At 45.4% G+C, this 15,771-nt stretch overlaps 1 protein-coding gene across 1 annotated transcript in view; it reads left to right on the forward strand.

Annotated features, from left to right (window-relative positions):
* Positions 1 to 15,103, forward strand: part of Tp53bp1 (tumor protein p53 binding protein 1) — a 66,334-nt gene extending 51,231 nt beyond the window's left edge. The window contains 11 exon segments of the mRNA XM_048333132.1: positions 42 to 313; positions 902 to 1,042; positions 1,312 to 1,742; positions 4,889 to 5,080; positions 5,667 to 5,749; positions 5,752 to 5,887; positions 7,834 to 8,049; positions 12,869 to 12,963; positions 13,380 to 13,579; positions 14,061 to 14,206; positions 14,597 to 15,103. Coding sequence (XP_048189089.1) covers positions 42 to 313; positions 902 to 1,042; positions 1,312 to 1,742; positions 4,889 to 5,080; positions 5,667 to 5,749; positions 5,752 to 5,887; positions 7,834 to 8,049; positions 12,869 to 12,963; positions 13,380 to 13,579; positions 14,061 to 14,206; positions 14,597 to 14,784 — 2,100 coding nt within the window. The 3' untranslated portion in view covers positions 14,785 to 15,103.
* The last annotated feature ends 668 nt before the right edge of the window (positions 15,104 to 15,771 follow it).

A 15,771-nucleotide genomic window follows, 5' to 3' on the forward strand; every position in this document is an offset into this window, starting at 1 on the left:
CGTGGTTTCTTTTTGCTTCTCTATTCATTTCTTCACTGCAGGAAGCTGAGGAGCCAATTGTAGAATGTCAGGAGTGTGAAACCGAAGTGTGCCCTTCACACACTGGGGGTTCCTCGGGTGACCTGGGGGATATCAGCTCGTTCTCCTCGAAGGCCTCCAGCTTACACCGCACGTCCAGTGGGACAAGCCCCTCGGCCATGCACAGCAGCGGCAGCTCGGGGAGAGGAGCCGGAGCGCTCAAAGGGAAAACCAGCACTGCAGAGCCCACAGATTTTGCCTTACCCAGCTCCCGAGGAGGCCCAGGAAAACTGAGGTGCAGACCCGGTCTCCCGAGACTGAGCCACAGCAGAGGCAGGGCTGCTGGGGGGTGATCCTCTATCTGTGATAAGTTAACTCTTCTTCCTTGCTGCTTATTTCTCCTCATGGGGGAGTGTGAGAGGAGCACTGTGCCGTGGGTGGGTGGCATACCTTTTCTGGCAAAGAAATCCCTGAGAGAAAGAAAACAGGCAAAAGGACTTTGGGAATTGGAGTACATCTTCCTACCGCCCCTGTATTCTGTCTTGCACACACATTTTGGTGAGGAGTACAGGAAGTTTAAGTAGTGTTCCTAACTTGATGAGTCTTAGCTTTGTTCAGGTGTCCAGAGCCTGAAGCAGATGAGAAAGTGGAGCAGAAACGGGCATGCTGTTTTTAAAGGCTGCAGTAAGAGGGAATAGATTGTCCTTGTATCCCATGCCGCCTGCTTCCTGGCTGAGATTGTGGGGTGGCTGTGTGAACCAGCTCCCTGCTGTCCCGGAGGCCTACCCATGGAACCTGCCATGTATGGGGAGGGCCTGGGGAGACTGTGAAGGAGGGAGGTAGTAGCAGTTACTACGTAAACTAACCTGCCCTCATTTTCCAGTCCTAGAAAAGGGGTCACTCAGACAGGGGTGCCTGTGTGTGAAGAGGATGGTGATGGCATCAGACAGGGAGGGAAGGCTCCTGTCACCCCTCGTGGGCGCGGGCGAAGAGGCCGCCCACCGTCTCGAACCACTGGAAGCAGGTACCTGAGGAGTGGGAGATACCTGTAGTCTGTTACTTGTTCAGAAAACAAGGGAGCAGAGAGAAGTGAAGGGGGATTGGGAGTATTGTGGTATCAGCAGGAGAAATGCACCCGCACTGGGGAGTGGGAAGGGATTGGGGTGAGGCACCCGAGAGACCCCGGGCCTGCCTGCGATGGGGTTATACTGAGTGGGCTGACAAGCAGGACAAGTCCCCTGGACAAGCAGGAGTGGGGAATCGATTTTGATTTTTCCTATTATTTCTCTCTAGAGAAACAGTTGTGTCTGGCCCACTGGGCATAGAGGATATTTCGCCTAGCATGTCGCCAGATGACAAATCCTTCACCCGAATTGTGCCCCGTGTCCCAGACTCTGGGAGAAGAGCAGATGTGGGTGCTGGTACTTTGCGGCGTAGCGACTCTCCAGAGATTCCTTTCCAAACTGCGGCCAGCTCTGCGGATGGCGTAGATGCCGCCTCTGCAGGAAACAGCTTCGTAGGGCTCCGTGTTGTGGCCAAGTGGTCATCCAATGGCTACTTTTACTCTGGAAAAATCACACGAGATGTTGGAGCTGGGAAGTATAAATTACTCTTTGATGATGGGTATGAGTGTGATGTGTTGGGCAAAGACATTCTCCTGTGTGACCCCATCCCGCTGGATACTGAAGTGACAGCTCTCTCGGAAGATGAGTACTTCAGTGCAGGTAATGAGGAAGCTGAATTGAGGGTTGCTGGGCCCTGGGACCACTGGAGCTCCATCACATCTGTAGTCACCAAGATTTCCTCCCTGCCTTAGCTGCATCTGTCAAGAGATTTGGTTCCTATAACAGTGCTTGTTGCTTCTGCCACTGTCCTTTTGTTTTTTGGGTGCTGGTCCTAGAGCTGAACTCAGGGCTTGGTTACTGTCTTTTTTTTTTTGCTCAAGGCTGGCACTCTTGTTTGTTGAACCACAGCTCTACTTTCCACTCTTTGGTAATTAATTGGAGATAAGAGTCTCATAGAGTTTCCTACCTGTGTTGACTTTGAACCAAGATCCTCAGATTCTAAGTAGCTAGGTGTGAGCCATCGGTCGGTGTTCAGCTGTTGCTTACTTTGAGCAAACTACTATTGGGATAATTTTACAGAAGATTTGCAGAGTATAGAATGCGGGTCAGCCTTCTGGTTGGTGTCTACCTCACCTAGCTTTCCTATTGCTGGGCTTTCTAAATTTGCATATAGTTCTCAGAACTAAGAAACCAATTTTAGTTTTTTCCTAACAATAAACTAGATTTTATTTGGATTTACCAGCTTTTCTGAAATGTTTTTCTGTTCCAAGATCCAGCCGAGGATACCTATACATTACATTTAGCCATCACTATGTTTTTTGTTTTTGGTGGTTAATTGGAGATAGCTGAGATGACAGACACACACCACTATGCTGAGCTTTGTATCTTGTGTTTTTTTTAATGTAATTTTTATGTAATATTTTTCTTTTGCCCAGTCTGGCCTCGAACCATGACCTTTCTATCTTGTCCTCCTAAGTAACTGGGATTACAGGCCCAATCCACCATACCCAGGCCATGAAAGACAAAACTCTTATTATTTTTTTGCGGGGGGGAGGGGCCGGTCCTGGACCTTGAACTCAGGGCCTGAGCACTGTCCCTGGCTTCTTCCCGCTCAAGGCTAGCACTCTGCCACCTGAGCCACAGCGCCCCTTCTGGCCATTTTCCATATATGTGGTGCTGGGGAATCAAACTGAGAGTTCATGTGTAGGAGGCAAGCACTCTTGCCACTAGGCCATATTCCCAGCCCCTATTTTTTTAATATTTTTTTTTTGTCAGTCCTGGGCCTTGAACTCAGGGCCTGAGCACTGTTTCTGGCTTCTTTTTGCTCAAGGCTAGCACTCTGCCACTTGAGCCACAGCGCCACTTCTGGCCGTTTTCTATATATATGGTGCTGGGGAATTGAACCCAGGGCAAGCACTCTATTCCCAGCCCTAGCCATCACTATGTTTAATTTTGGTCCCTTTGGTTTGTGGCAATTTCTTTCTTTTGTTTTTCATGACCTTTTGAGGATACTAGTCAGTATTTTATAGAATATTTCTCAGTTTGATTAGTCTAATGTTACTAGACTACAGGATGTTTTTTTATTTATATTTATTTTTGTCAGTTGAGGAGATTGAACTCTGGACCTGGGCACTGTCCCAGCTCCTCAGCTCAAGGTTAATGCTCTCCCACTTTGAGCCACAGCACCAGTTCCGGGTGTGTGTGTGTGTGTGTCTGTGTGTGTCTCTGTGTGTGTCTGTCTATGTCTGTGTCTGTGTCTCCAGGGCTTGAACACAGGGCATAGGCGCTATCTCTGAGCTTTATCTGCTCTATCAATTGAGCCAGAGCTCCATTTCAGGCTTTTTGGGTGGTTAATGGGAGATAAGAGTCTGATGGACTTAACTGCCTGGGCTGGCTTCAAGCTGTGCTCCTCAGATCTCAGCCTCCTGAATAGCTAGGATCACAGGTGTGAGCCACCAGTGCCCAGCAAGAGCTTTGGAGTTTTAAAAAGGCCAGTGTGGTGGAGTTCCCTTCTCATCATACACCTGGGACTGAGGGAGGTGTGTGGCATCTGCATGACACTACTGGTGATGGTAAACTTTGTCACTCGTAATGTGGTAATTCTCAGGTTCTCCACTGAACATCGTGTTGTTTTCCTCTCTATAGCCTGGCTCTTTCCTCACCATCTTTTATACTTCCTGCTTTGATGGGAACTTAGGATCTAGATATATTTAACTTAGGTAGAAGTTAGAATTGTGTTTGCATGCCTGCACACTCACTACTTTCTAATTTGAAGAATGATGCCTTAGGCTGGATATGGTGGCTCATAGATGTCATCCCAAGGCAGAGATAGGAGGATTGGGGTTCAGTGGGCATATGTGCACTATCCTGTCGGAAAATAACCTTAAAGCTTGTGTAGCCAGTGTTAGGATTTATGTATGATTTTATTGTTTGGTGAGCTTATTGTTCCTTTTACATGAACTTAACTTGAAGATAGCAATTTGTGTTGACTTTGTTATTTAAAGTCATCCTTTGAGTTGAACATGGACTAGGATATAATGGATAGACACACCTTTCTATCGCAGTCTTCCAGGCTCTCTTGTATTTGGGATTCACTCTTCTAGTGCGAGTGACACATTTGGGGCATCAGTTTAACAGTACATGGATTGAAGTCTTTTCTGACTTGACCTGTGACCCAATTTATATCAAATGTATCAGCTCTCTCTTTTTTTTTTGGTTACCAATCTACACATTTACATTGTATTCCAATCAGTCTCACCCCCTCTATCACAAAGAACTCCCAACAGGCTTCACGGTTCATTTTTATAGTTGGAAATAATTTATTTTCACTGTATTAAACAGTTGTTACAAAATTGTTTTAAAAACACAAAACAAAAACAGGTGGGGCTGGGAGTGTGGCTTAGTGATAGAGTGCTTGCCTGTATGCATGAAGCCCTGGGTTTGATTCCTCAGTATCGCATAAACAGAAACTGCCAGCTATGGCTCAAGTGATAGAGTGCTAGCCTTGAGCATAAAGCTCAGGGATAGTGCCCAGGCCCTGAGTGCAGTCCCCAGGACTGGCAAAACAACAAAAACCACATGCCATTTACTTTATGGGAACCATTTGAGCCATCAACAAACTATAAGGCTTGTATCGAGCAGCTTTATTTGATGCCTGCGCCACCTTAAAGCAAGAAAATGTCCTTATCCTGATCTCATAGAAGCTTCACGAATCCTAAGTGGTGGTGTGACTATTTGGGCTGGGCTTCTAACATGCTTTGCTGCCCCTTTTAAGAATGTGCATTTTTTACGTTTTCATACTCCAGGAGTGGTGAAAGGACATCGGAAGGAGTCTGGGGAGCTGTACTACAGCATTGAGAAAGAAGGCCAGCGGAAGTGGTATAAGCGAATGGCTGTTATCTTGTCCTTGGAGCAAGGAAACAGACTGAGAGAGCAGTATGGGCTTGGTCCTTATGAGGCAGTAACACCACTCACAAAGGCAGCAGATATCAGCTTAGGTAAGATTGTGGCCTACTGAGCTATTAACTGCCTGTGTTCTCTGGCACTGCTTAGAGGGAAGGGTGGTTTCTACAGAGCAATCAGTAATGTTTCCTTAAATTTTGCTTATTTTTTTTGCTGGTCTTGAGGCTTGAACTCATGGCCTGGGCTCTGTCTCTGTGCTCAGGGATAGTGTTCTACCACTTGAGCCTCTGGCTTTTTGAGTGGTGTATTGGAGATAGTCTCATGAAGGTAACCCCCAGGCTGACTTGCGATCTGAAGATCGCAGCTGGAACTGGAGGTATACACCACCGTTGCCTGCCTGTTATTTTTGTATGTGGCCTCTTGGGTGGTGATGATCTGGGGTGATGGCTGTCCATTTCTAGAGCTGCTGTCTGTCCTACCTGTTCTTTCCAGTACCAAACAATAAGTCCTTGGGGCTTTTGTGGCCTCCCCAGACTTACAGGAGACCAAACACATCCCTGTTCCAGTAGTGATTGCAGGAGAAAACTGTGCCGTAAAGAGATGGGGAAAGGTACCTGTATCTAAAATCACCATCTCATCAGACTTTGGGATTTGACAAACCTTTGGCTTATCCTACTACAGACAATTTGGTGGAAGGGAAGCGGAAACGTCGCAGTAACATCAGCTCTCCGTCCACCCCCACTGCCTCCAGCAGCAGCAGCAGCAGCACACGCCTACCCGCAAGATCGCAGAAAGTCCTCGAACCTCTTCTGGAGTTCCCTCAGGCAAAAGGAAACTTATCACTTCTGAAGAGGAAAGGTCCCCTGCCAAGCGAGGCCGCAAGTCTACCACTGTGAAGCCTGGTTAGTGTTTCCTTTGCTTTGTTCTTGCTCAGACCATGGCGAGTGCAGGGTCAGCTGCTGGGAAGATGGAACCTCATACGTGGCAATGACTGCTCTGTCCTGCCTGCAGTTAGCACCACACGAGCTACAGGTGGTGCTTGGACAGCTTACTGTGTCTGCTGGCTTTTATCCTCCCAGCACGGTCTAGATAGGAGGTTGGGACTTAATCTCAAACATTCATTGAACCCTGCATGGGTTCTGGGATGAAAGAAGGAATTTGAGGCAGAACTAAAACAGATCGGGCTTGTCTTAGAGCTCTTCCTTTGCCTGCACAATCTTCTGCTTCTCTCTTTATCCTGAGGCCTTAATTCCTAATGAAAGGCACTGGAGCCTGAATCTTTATCTCCCACCCCTCTCTAGTCACTCATGTTGAGAGTTAAGAGAGAGGATCAACCCATCTGTTGTTCTTTGTCTACAATGACACAGGGCCATACCGTAGGTCTTGAAGGTAGAATGAAGTCAAGTCCTGAGTGTCTGTTCTGAGGAGACACTCAGGCTTAGGGCATAGATGAAATTCTGCCGGAATTACATTCATTGTCCTGGCACCAGACCCCTTTGGTTTTCTGGTGCTTTGAGTTGTATCACCTGCTTATCTACCCAACGCTACTGTGGTATTTCAGAGTATTTAAAAACAGTAACAACAGAGTTGATCTTGATTGTGAAGCAAGCTTTATGCATATTGTTGCATGCCCTTGAAGTTGAGGTATAAAAATTCATTTTCTAGATATTTGAAGAAAACAGAAAACTTGGTTAACTTTCCCAGATGACAAAGTAAACCAGGATTCAAACTTAGACAGTCTTGACCTTGCATTGTAGTCTAGCCTCGTCCACGTGACATCCTATTGCCTCTGAGATTTCTCCTGCTGCTGGTTTTGTTTTAAAGGGCATGCATGAGGTGCCTGTCGCCTCCTGTGAGCCTGTGACTCAGCTTCTCCAGGCCAGGTAGCATTTTCTCTTTTGAGAACTTACTGGGGCACTTGCAGCATGGGTGTGTGGGAGTTCTGGAGGGGCTGGCTCACTTACCTACCCAGGTGTTGGTGATGGGCCCCGAACAGTTGATGATAGTATTTTGATATGGTTCATCCCCACATAAAACAGTTAATATGAAAAGTTGTATTTGTTTTTAAGGCTTCTTCACAGTATCACGTATCCTGGGCTACAAAAGGGGGCTGAAAACTTCTAAGCATTTTGCCACTCTTACTTGCTTTTTGTATTATAACTACCCTGACTTTAATGGTCTGAAAGTATTTATTTTGGCTATATGAAAACAGTGCTGTGGGCTGGGAATATGGCCTAGTGGTAGAGTGCTTGCCTCCTATATATGAAGCCCTGGGTTTGATTCCTCAGCACCACATATATAGAAAAAGCCGGAAGTGGCGCTGTGGCTCAAGTGGTAGATTGCTAGCCTTGAACAAAAAGAAGCCAGGGACAGTGCTCAGGCCCTCAGTTCAAGGCCCAGGACTGGCAGAAAAACCCAAAAAACCAGAAACAGTGCTGCTAAGCACTGGTGGCCCATGCCTGTAATCCCTAGCTACTCAGGAGGCTGAAACCCCAGGATCATGGTTCAAAGCCAGCCTTGGCAAGAAAGTTTGTGAGACATTTATCTCCAATTACAGAAAACCAGAAGTGGCACTGTGGCTCAAGTGGTAGAGCACTGGCTTTGAGTGAAAAAGCTCAGGGACAGCACCCAGGCCCACGACTGACAATGATTTTCATTTCTGAAAATACACTTACCCTCTGACTTTAAAATCTGAATCTACAGCAATTAGATTTCGTGATCTGTTTAGTCCAGTAGTAATGGTGTTGGGTTATGGGTCAGGAGGCACACTGGGACATGGCCTACCCATCAGGTCACACTGGGTGCTGGGTCCTTGTGTGTCATTCTAGCAAGTGCTCTGTCCTTCCAGGTGCGGTGGGGGCAGGAGAGTTTGTGAGTCCCTGTGAGAGTGGAGACAACACTGGCGACCCTTCTGTCCTAGAAGAGCAGAGAGGACCTTTACCCCTCAATAAGACCTTGTTTCTGGGCTATGCTTTTCTCCTCACTATGGCCACAACCAGTGACAAGTTGGCCAGCCGCTCTAAACTGCCAGATGGTCCTACAGGAAGCAGCGAGGAAGAGGAAGGTAAGACCCTTGGGCCCTGGCACGCACAGCTTCTTTTCTTCCTTCCATTCACTTTAGGAGCTGGTGGTGGCTCTCTGGCTGAGGCAGGGCCAGGGCTGAGCAGTTGGCAAGTAGCATCTTGGTTAAGAATATGGCAAAGTGTTTTCACAAGTGCTTGCTCAAAACAATCTATATGAACATAGGAGATAGATTTTTACCATTCCATTTACATAGAAGAAACAAGCTGAAGGTTGCAGAGTTGTTTTTTGTCAGCAATAGTAGCACACTCAGCTTAGATAGAACCCAGTAGTGGTTTACCTTCCTCCTGTCCATCAGGCTTCTGAGACCCTGCCATCTCCTGCTAGAGGAAACCCACCGGGGCCAACTGCATTCTCGTTAAGACTGTGAGTGTGCTGATCAGCGCTCTTACAGCCACACGGACTATGCACGTTTCTGTGGTGTCTTATGTTTGAGTGAAGGCTGGTCAGCAGAGGTAAAATTTATTTCCATGACCTGAAAAGTATGTGATGTGAGATACAAATGAGTCCAAGCCCCAGGACTGGTGCCCCCCCCCCCAAAAAAAAGAGATACAAATGAATTATGAGTGATTGACAGGTAATATCCAGCTGTGTCTGACACGGCTAAAAAATAGAACAATGTTTAGAGTGCTGACTAATATTAAGAGGTAATCAAAATTTGAAAACATGGTTGCCATAAAATAGTACCTAGAAGATGTATACTAGCTAGAATTTCAAGTATATAGATAACTCTAAATTAGCCAAACCTCCTCACTAACTGCAGCCAGGTAGAGATGCAAACAGACAGACGAAGAATGATCAGGGAGATTTATGCTCTTCAGACAATGTAAAGAATGGCTTTGAGTAAGTAAACCATGTTTCTTTTAAAAAGACTTGTGCAGTTGCCCAGGCTCTAGGATATTAAAATCTAGCACATAAAGCCCTTTACTAGAGGTAGAAATACAGGCAAAACACTACTTCCACAAAACTGATCAGTTTTGAGAGATTATTAATGCCCTTGGTGGTTTTTGTGGATGTGAAACAAATGATGATCGAATTTGAATTGGTCCCTCTTACTATTACAGTATTGAAATTAAGTTTAGCTGATTTTTTGTTTTGTTTTGTTTTGGTTTTTTTTTGGCCAGTCCTGGGCCTTGGACTCGGCCTGAGCACTGTCCCTGGCTTCTTTTTGCTCAAGGCTAGCACTCTGCCACTTAAGCCACAGCGCCACTTCTGGCCATTTTCTATATATGTGGTGCTGGGGAATTGAACCCAGGGCTTCATGTATAGGAGGCAAGCACTCCTGCCACTAGGCTATATTCCCAGCCACAGTTTAGCTGATTTTATATACTTGCATCTATCAATAAACACCATGATATGGAGCGGGAGAGGGGTGGCTTTGGGTAAAGACGCTCTAGGTCCAGGGCAGTTGGGCCATGGGAGCAGGTGGCATTTCCAAGGACTATGTGAGTGCAAGGCCTAGTTGGTCAAATAGAACGGACACTGACTGGTACAATGGGAGATACGGTATGTAAGGACTTTCTTAGCCAAAAATTACTTTTTAGGTATTTAGGGAGTCCCTTGAGAATTCTGTGTAGTGGTGTGTGTGTATTATGGCATGAACACTGTTCATGCTAGGTGCCAGTGGCTCATGCCTGTAATTCTAGCTTCACAGGAGGCTGAGATCTGAAGATCACAGTTCAAAGCCAGCCCAGGCAGGAGAGCCCATAAAACTCTTAACTCCAGTTAACCACCAAAAAGCTAGAAGCAGAACTGTGGCTGAAGTACTAGAGTGCCAGCCTTGAGTGAAAAGTTAAGGGACAGAGCCTAGGCCTTGTGCTCAATTCCGGTAACAATATCCCCCCACCCAAGAAAACTGTTTTCTTTTAGAATTTCTCATCATACTGGAATTTGTGCTGAAGGCCTTGAATTTAAGCACATACTCTACCACTCAAGCCACTCTGCCTGTCCTTTGTGGTCTTACTTTCTTTTTGCTTTTACAATCTTATTCTAATACTCTTGATCCCCTTCCATAAACCAGGATTCTACATATGACTTTGTATGAGATACGTTTTGTCTAGTTCCTTACAAAAACTAGGTGTGCCAGTGGAAGACCTAATAAATTTGACTCAAAAAAAAAAAAAGTGAGATGGGGCTGGGGATATAGCCTAGTGGCAAGAGTGCCTGCCTCGGATACACGAGGCCCTAGGTTCGATTCCCCAGCACCACATATACAGAAAACGGCCAGAAGCGGCGCTGTGGCTCAAGTGGCAGAGTGCTAGCCTTGAGCGGGAAGAAGCCAGGGACAGTGCTCAGGCCCTGAGTCCAAGGCCCAGGACTGGCCAAAAAAAAAAAAAAGTGAGGGCTGGGAATGTAGCTTAGTGGTAGAGTGCTTTCCTTGGATACACAAAGCCCTGGGTTCGAGTCCTCAGTACCACATAAACAGAAAAAGCCAGAAGTGGCGCTGTGATAGCACAAGCAGTACAGTGCTAGCCTTGAGCAAAAATCAGCTCAGGTACGGTGCCCAGGCCCTGAATTCAAGCCCCAGGACTCAGAATACAGGTGTAGAGGAATTTGAAATGTGGGTTTGGCACCACTTGCCTTTATCACTTGAGCACTCCTCTAGTTTTTGCCTGGGTTCATGATGTTCATACCTCTCCTCTCCACTTAGCTAGTTAATATATGTATGATCCAAACGCTTGGCTGTGTTTGTGAGAGGATTTTGCTAGCCTTTTTTGCCCAGGGTGGCCTTGATCTGCAGTCCTTTTGTCTCCCCCTCCCATAGGGGATTATTTTGGTTTCTTTGACTTTCTTTCTAGTGCTGAAACCAGCACTAGAGAATCCCTGATGCCTTCAGTCCCTGAGAGTGGTTAGAGGAGGGTGATGACATCTATAATAAAAACCTGCTGAATCTTAAAAGTATGCAATCCTGCAGTTTTTAAGGAACTCTTAGAAAATGTTAATAATTATTAAGAAAGGAATGTGGCACTGGGTTTTACTAGGGACCCATCAGACCAAATTGACTTGATTGACTTGTTTATTTAATCCTTTCATCTTTGATCTCATGGTGCAAATTAGATAGGCATAATGATGGAATAAGCTGTTGATGTGTACCTCGTGATGGGCAGGTCACTCAGTACTGAGACTGAATCCAAACTAAATTGAGAATGATGACAAAGAATGGGCTGCTTGAGCAGTAATACTGATTATACAGATGTATTGTTATTGGGGATTTCGCGCATGAATGGAAGCTATCATGGATCAAGTAATGTAGACATTTTGGGAAGGAAAGGACTATGATGGTTGTCAGCATGACACAGCACCATTTTGGAGACATTCAGAGTGCAAAAGAATGCCGTGACAAAGCATTCTGCCACCAATTAAGCGTTTCTAGATTGAGCTTTCATTTTAAAAAGAACATGGGCAATGTTGAGTCAAAAGGAATAAAAAAAAGTGACCAGTCTGGCAGCTGCAGTGGACAGGGAGGCCACCCAAGTGCTGCTCTGCAAGTAGCCTGCTGCACCAGGCTCTGCCCGCAGGGAGGAGGCGCACGCGGTGGTCTTGGCATTGAACTTTATGCACTGGGTTGGGATTTTTATTTGTCATAAGATTTTAATGAACTTAATTTCCCGGAACTCACAATTAAAATCTCAAACGTCTTTCTTTTCTTTTTGTTGCCAGTCCTGGGCCTTGGACTCGGGGCCTGAGCACTGTCCCTGGCTTCTTTTTGCTCAAGGCTAGCACTCTGCCACTTGAGCCACAGCGCCACTTCTGGCTTTTTCTATATATGTGGTGCTGAGGAATCGAACCCAGAGCTTCATGTATACGAGGCAAGCACTCTTGCAACTAGGCCATATTTCCAGCCCCAGCTTTTCTTTTTTTAAAGTGTGTTATTTTGTATATGAGAGGAGCAGATGACAAGAAAACAAGTTTAAGTTAGATATTTGGTCAAAAGAAGCAATTTCAAATTGCATAGTGTCCTTACAGTTTCAGCCTCATCTCTCAGACCTTCTCCTTCACCCTCAAGACGGTAGAGCAGAGCAGCCATTGGTGTTCAGTGTCCTGAGCTACTTCAAGATCATCAGCGGTAGATAGTTTTCCAACAGGATTTTCTAATTAATCAGCTAAAATTTAAAACCATAGTTCCCCTATCAGTTAAAAAAAATTTAAACCATACTTTCTTTGCACATTCTTATCAAAGTTTTAGTTCTAAGGGGTTAAAGATGTGGAGCAAATAGGAACTTGAAGGCTTTATTATGAAAAGTGAGTATGAGCTATTTTTCACCTCCATAGAAGTCAGAATGAGAGGAAATGGGTGTAAAGCAGCAGAGAAGTTGTAGGGTTGAAATAAGGCTAATTTCAGGGTTATTCTGATTGGAATAAGCTGCATGTCCATTCCTACAACAGCCCCTGACTGTCTTCAGACTTAGGTGCAGAAAGTACTGATATTCTTAGGCCTAAGGGCAACGCATACTCCTTGTATTCCCCATCCTCCCTGTTCTTGCTCCCTCTTCCTTTTTAAAAACAGATTTTCACTATGTTGCCCATGCTGGTCTTGGACTTGGGATCCCAAGTGATCCTCCTTCAGCATCTAGAATAGTTGGGATTGCAGTGGTGCACCACCACACTTGACTTGTCCCTTCTCTGATAGCATTTTCTAGGTCTTGTTAGATATTCTGACGCACAGGGAAGTCCTTTGTGGCTTTGGGCACACGCTGCTGTGAAGGTAGCTGAAGAGTAGAAAAGGGACAATACACAGGCAAAAAGTAGCCAATAGGAATTCACCTGCTTAATAACTCTCTTGCTATCTTTTTTTAACATAGAATTTTTAGAAATTCCACCTTTCAACAAGCAGTACACAGAGTCCCAGCTTCGAGCAGGAGCTGGCTATATCCTTGAAGACTTCAATGAAGCCCAGGTGAGAGGAGTTTGCACAGAGCCAAGGCCTAGGAGGTCGGATAAAATTGCCAGGGGCTTTAGGAATCGGGAAACTGTCAAACTTGTTGCATGAAAAATAATTTTTAGTGTATAAAAAGAAAAGTTTGAACCTAGGATTACTTGAATTTTCCACGGTTAGTGGAAATTCCTATTAGTGTTAATTGATTCTTAGACTCAAAGGCCGAGTATAACATAGGCCATTCATTGACTCTTAAGGATTAGGGCCTCAGAAAGTTGCAGATGAGGCACAGCGAAATAAATGACTATGGAAGCAGTTTGGGCTTCTCAGGGACAGAATTGCAATATGATGAAGTCGTATTTGGAACTCTTTAGATCTGCTCCTATTTAGATTTCGGTAGGCATCACCAGAACTATTGACTCCGTCCTTCCTTTCAGTGTAACACAGCCTACCAGTGTCTCCTAATTGCTGATCAGCATTGTCGAACCCGAAAGTACTTCCTGTGCCTTGCCAGTGGGATTCCTTGTGTGTCTCATGTCTGGGTCCATGACAGTTGCCATGCCAACCAGCTCCAGAACTACCGTAATTATCTGTTGCCAGCTGGATACAGCCTTGAAGAGCAAAGAATTCTAGATTGGTATGTATTTGAAAGCCCATCCAGAGCTAAAGAGGAAGCCAGCAAGCGTTCTGAAGGAGAATCTAATTCAGAATAAACATTTCCAGAAAGACTGGAAGTAGTAGGACAAATCACAATTTCAAACTATTTTCGCAGTTCGAGTTTAGCTCTGTACCGGTAGAAACCCTTTGAAAATACGGGAGGATTTTTATGTAGGTTCACAATTCCTTACCTGTAAGGTAAGGAGACATAAGTTTTAAGCAATCACTGAAGCAAAATCAAACACCTTGGGAGCATGGTCCCAGCCCTCAGACTCAGATGGACAAGGAGATCTGAAGAGCATGCTCAGAAAGCTGGGGAATGCAATTCACCAAAAGAACAGGGATGATTTCCCCGGTACAGAGCTTCCTTTTGACACCATCCAGATGTATTCAGGCCCTTCTTAGAGGAGTCTTTGTTGGATACATTCTGCTACACTAAGGCCTCTCTGACTCCTTCATAGGCAACCCCGTGACAACCCTTTCCACAATCTGAAGGTACTGTTGGTATCGGATCAGCAGCAGAACTTCCTGGAGCTCTGGTCTGAGATCCTCATGACTGGCGGGGCAGCCTCCGTGAAGCAGCACCATTCAAGTGCCCACAACAAAGGTATCTGGAAAGCATGCGCTTCCTTGTCCCAGGAATGTCCTCGGATCATAGCTTAAGGCCCTGTGGTCCCAAGTCTCAGTACGGTAGTTGACTGACTTTCTTCCTATTTCTGAGAAGTAGTGCCTTCAAGAGGTGAGTGGACATAGTGAGGTGCACTAGGCTGTTCGCGTCCTTACTGTGAATTTTCCCCAGTATTTCCCGTAAATATTTCTACAGGGCCAGTGGATAGTGACAACTTTTATTTTTGGCTATGTGCATGAGTAGTGGGTTTGATGGACGAGGGCTTTGGTTTGGGCAGAATGGGACCTATTGACTGGTTAGAAGGCACATCTACCTTTGTAATGGAGGCCTAACTTGAGTGTCCCTCTGATGCCTCCCAACTTGTTGCAGACATTGCTTTAGGAGTATTTGATGTGGTCGTGACCGACCCCTCGTGTCCGGCCTCCGTGCTCAAGTGCGCCGAAGCCTTGCAGCTGCCTGTGGTGTCACAGGAGTGGGTGGTCCAGTGCCTCATTGTCGGGGAGAGAATTGGATTCAAGCAGCATCCAAAATATAAACACGACTATGTTTCTCAGTGAAGGTATTTGGTCTTACCAGTTTCATTCCTTGCTATTATTGTGAGATTGTCCTTTAACCGGGTTTTAAAAATGTGTCTTTTAACCAGGTTTTAACTGTGTCTTGTGTGTAACGGGATTCTTTGCATGGATCTTGTACATAGTTTTATTTGCTGGACCTTTTATGATAAAATAAATGTTGAATCTCTTTGGTTGTAGTAACTGGGATTTCTTCATGTTTCTTTAAGCTTAATCTCCAGACCAAATGACAAATGTAGTACCTTCCCTCTGAGGTTTTCAATAGGCTTGTTCATTTTAGGAGATAGCCAACGGAAATAATTCAGCCCAGACTGTTTAAAGTACTATACTTGCAGAAACCACCATTTAAAAGCAGGTGTGGGCCCAAACAAAATAGTTGTGTCAAAAGTTGGGCAGAATTGGGGACAGGTCTTAAGTTTCTGGACCACTATTAATTTGTGTGGAGAACTTTACCACTTTCAGTCCTTTCCCCTTCCAGCTCTAATTGCTGAGAATGAACAGTGAGTGACCGGAAGCTAATAATGCAGAATGGTCCATTACTGCTACTGTGTCATGGCTGCCAGTTGCTAAAGCTGTTCCTTCTCTCCCCCCTATCATTACTCCTGTTAATAAATGTCTTCTCGTTCTGTAAACACATTTTTTTCTGTGAAGATCAAAATAGTACATACGTTAGAGGCTGGTGGCTATTCAGTCTGTTCACAACTCCTGACCTTTGCTGTGAGAGGAACAAGAACCACAGACAACAGGTAAATGAATGAGGCCGAGTTTCAGTATATTCGTACTGAAAAAGAAAAAGAGATGCATGGCAGGCTGGTTTGCCAGCGCCTGCACCGTGGGCGGTGGTGGAACAGAGCATCCCTTAGTTGGCAGTTGCAGGAACGAAGGATGTTATAGTGTGTGGTCAGAAATGTGGAGATGAAGACCATATTGGACTAGAAACAACCCAGAACATAATTCTTTTCCAATTTGCAG

Source organism: Perognathus longimembris, chromosome 23 (assembly GCF_023159225.1).
Source record: "Perognathus longimembris pacificus isolate PPM17 chromosome 23, ASM2315922v1, whole genome shotgun sequence".
NCBI classification, from domain to species: domain Eukaryota; kingdom Metazoa; phylum Chordata; class Mammalia; order Rodentia; family Heteromyidae; genus Perognathus; species Perognathus longimembris.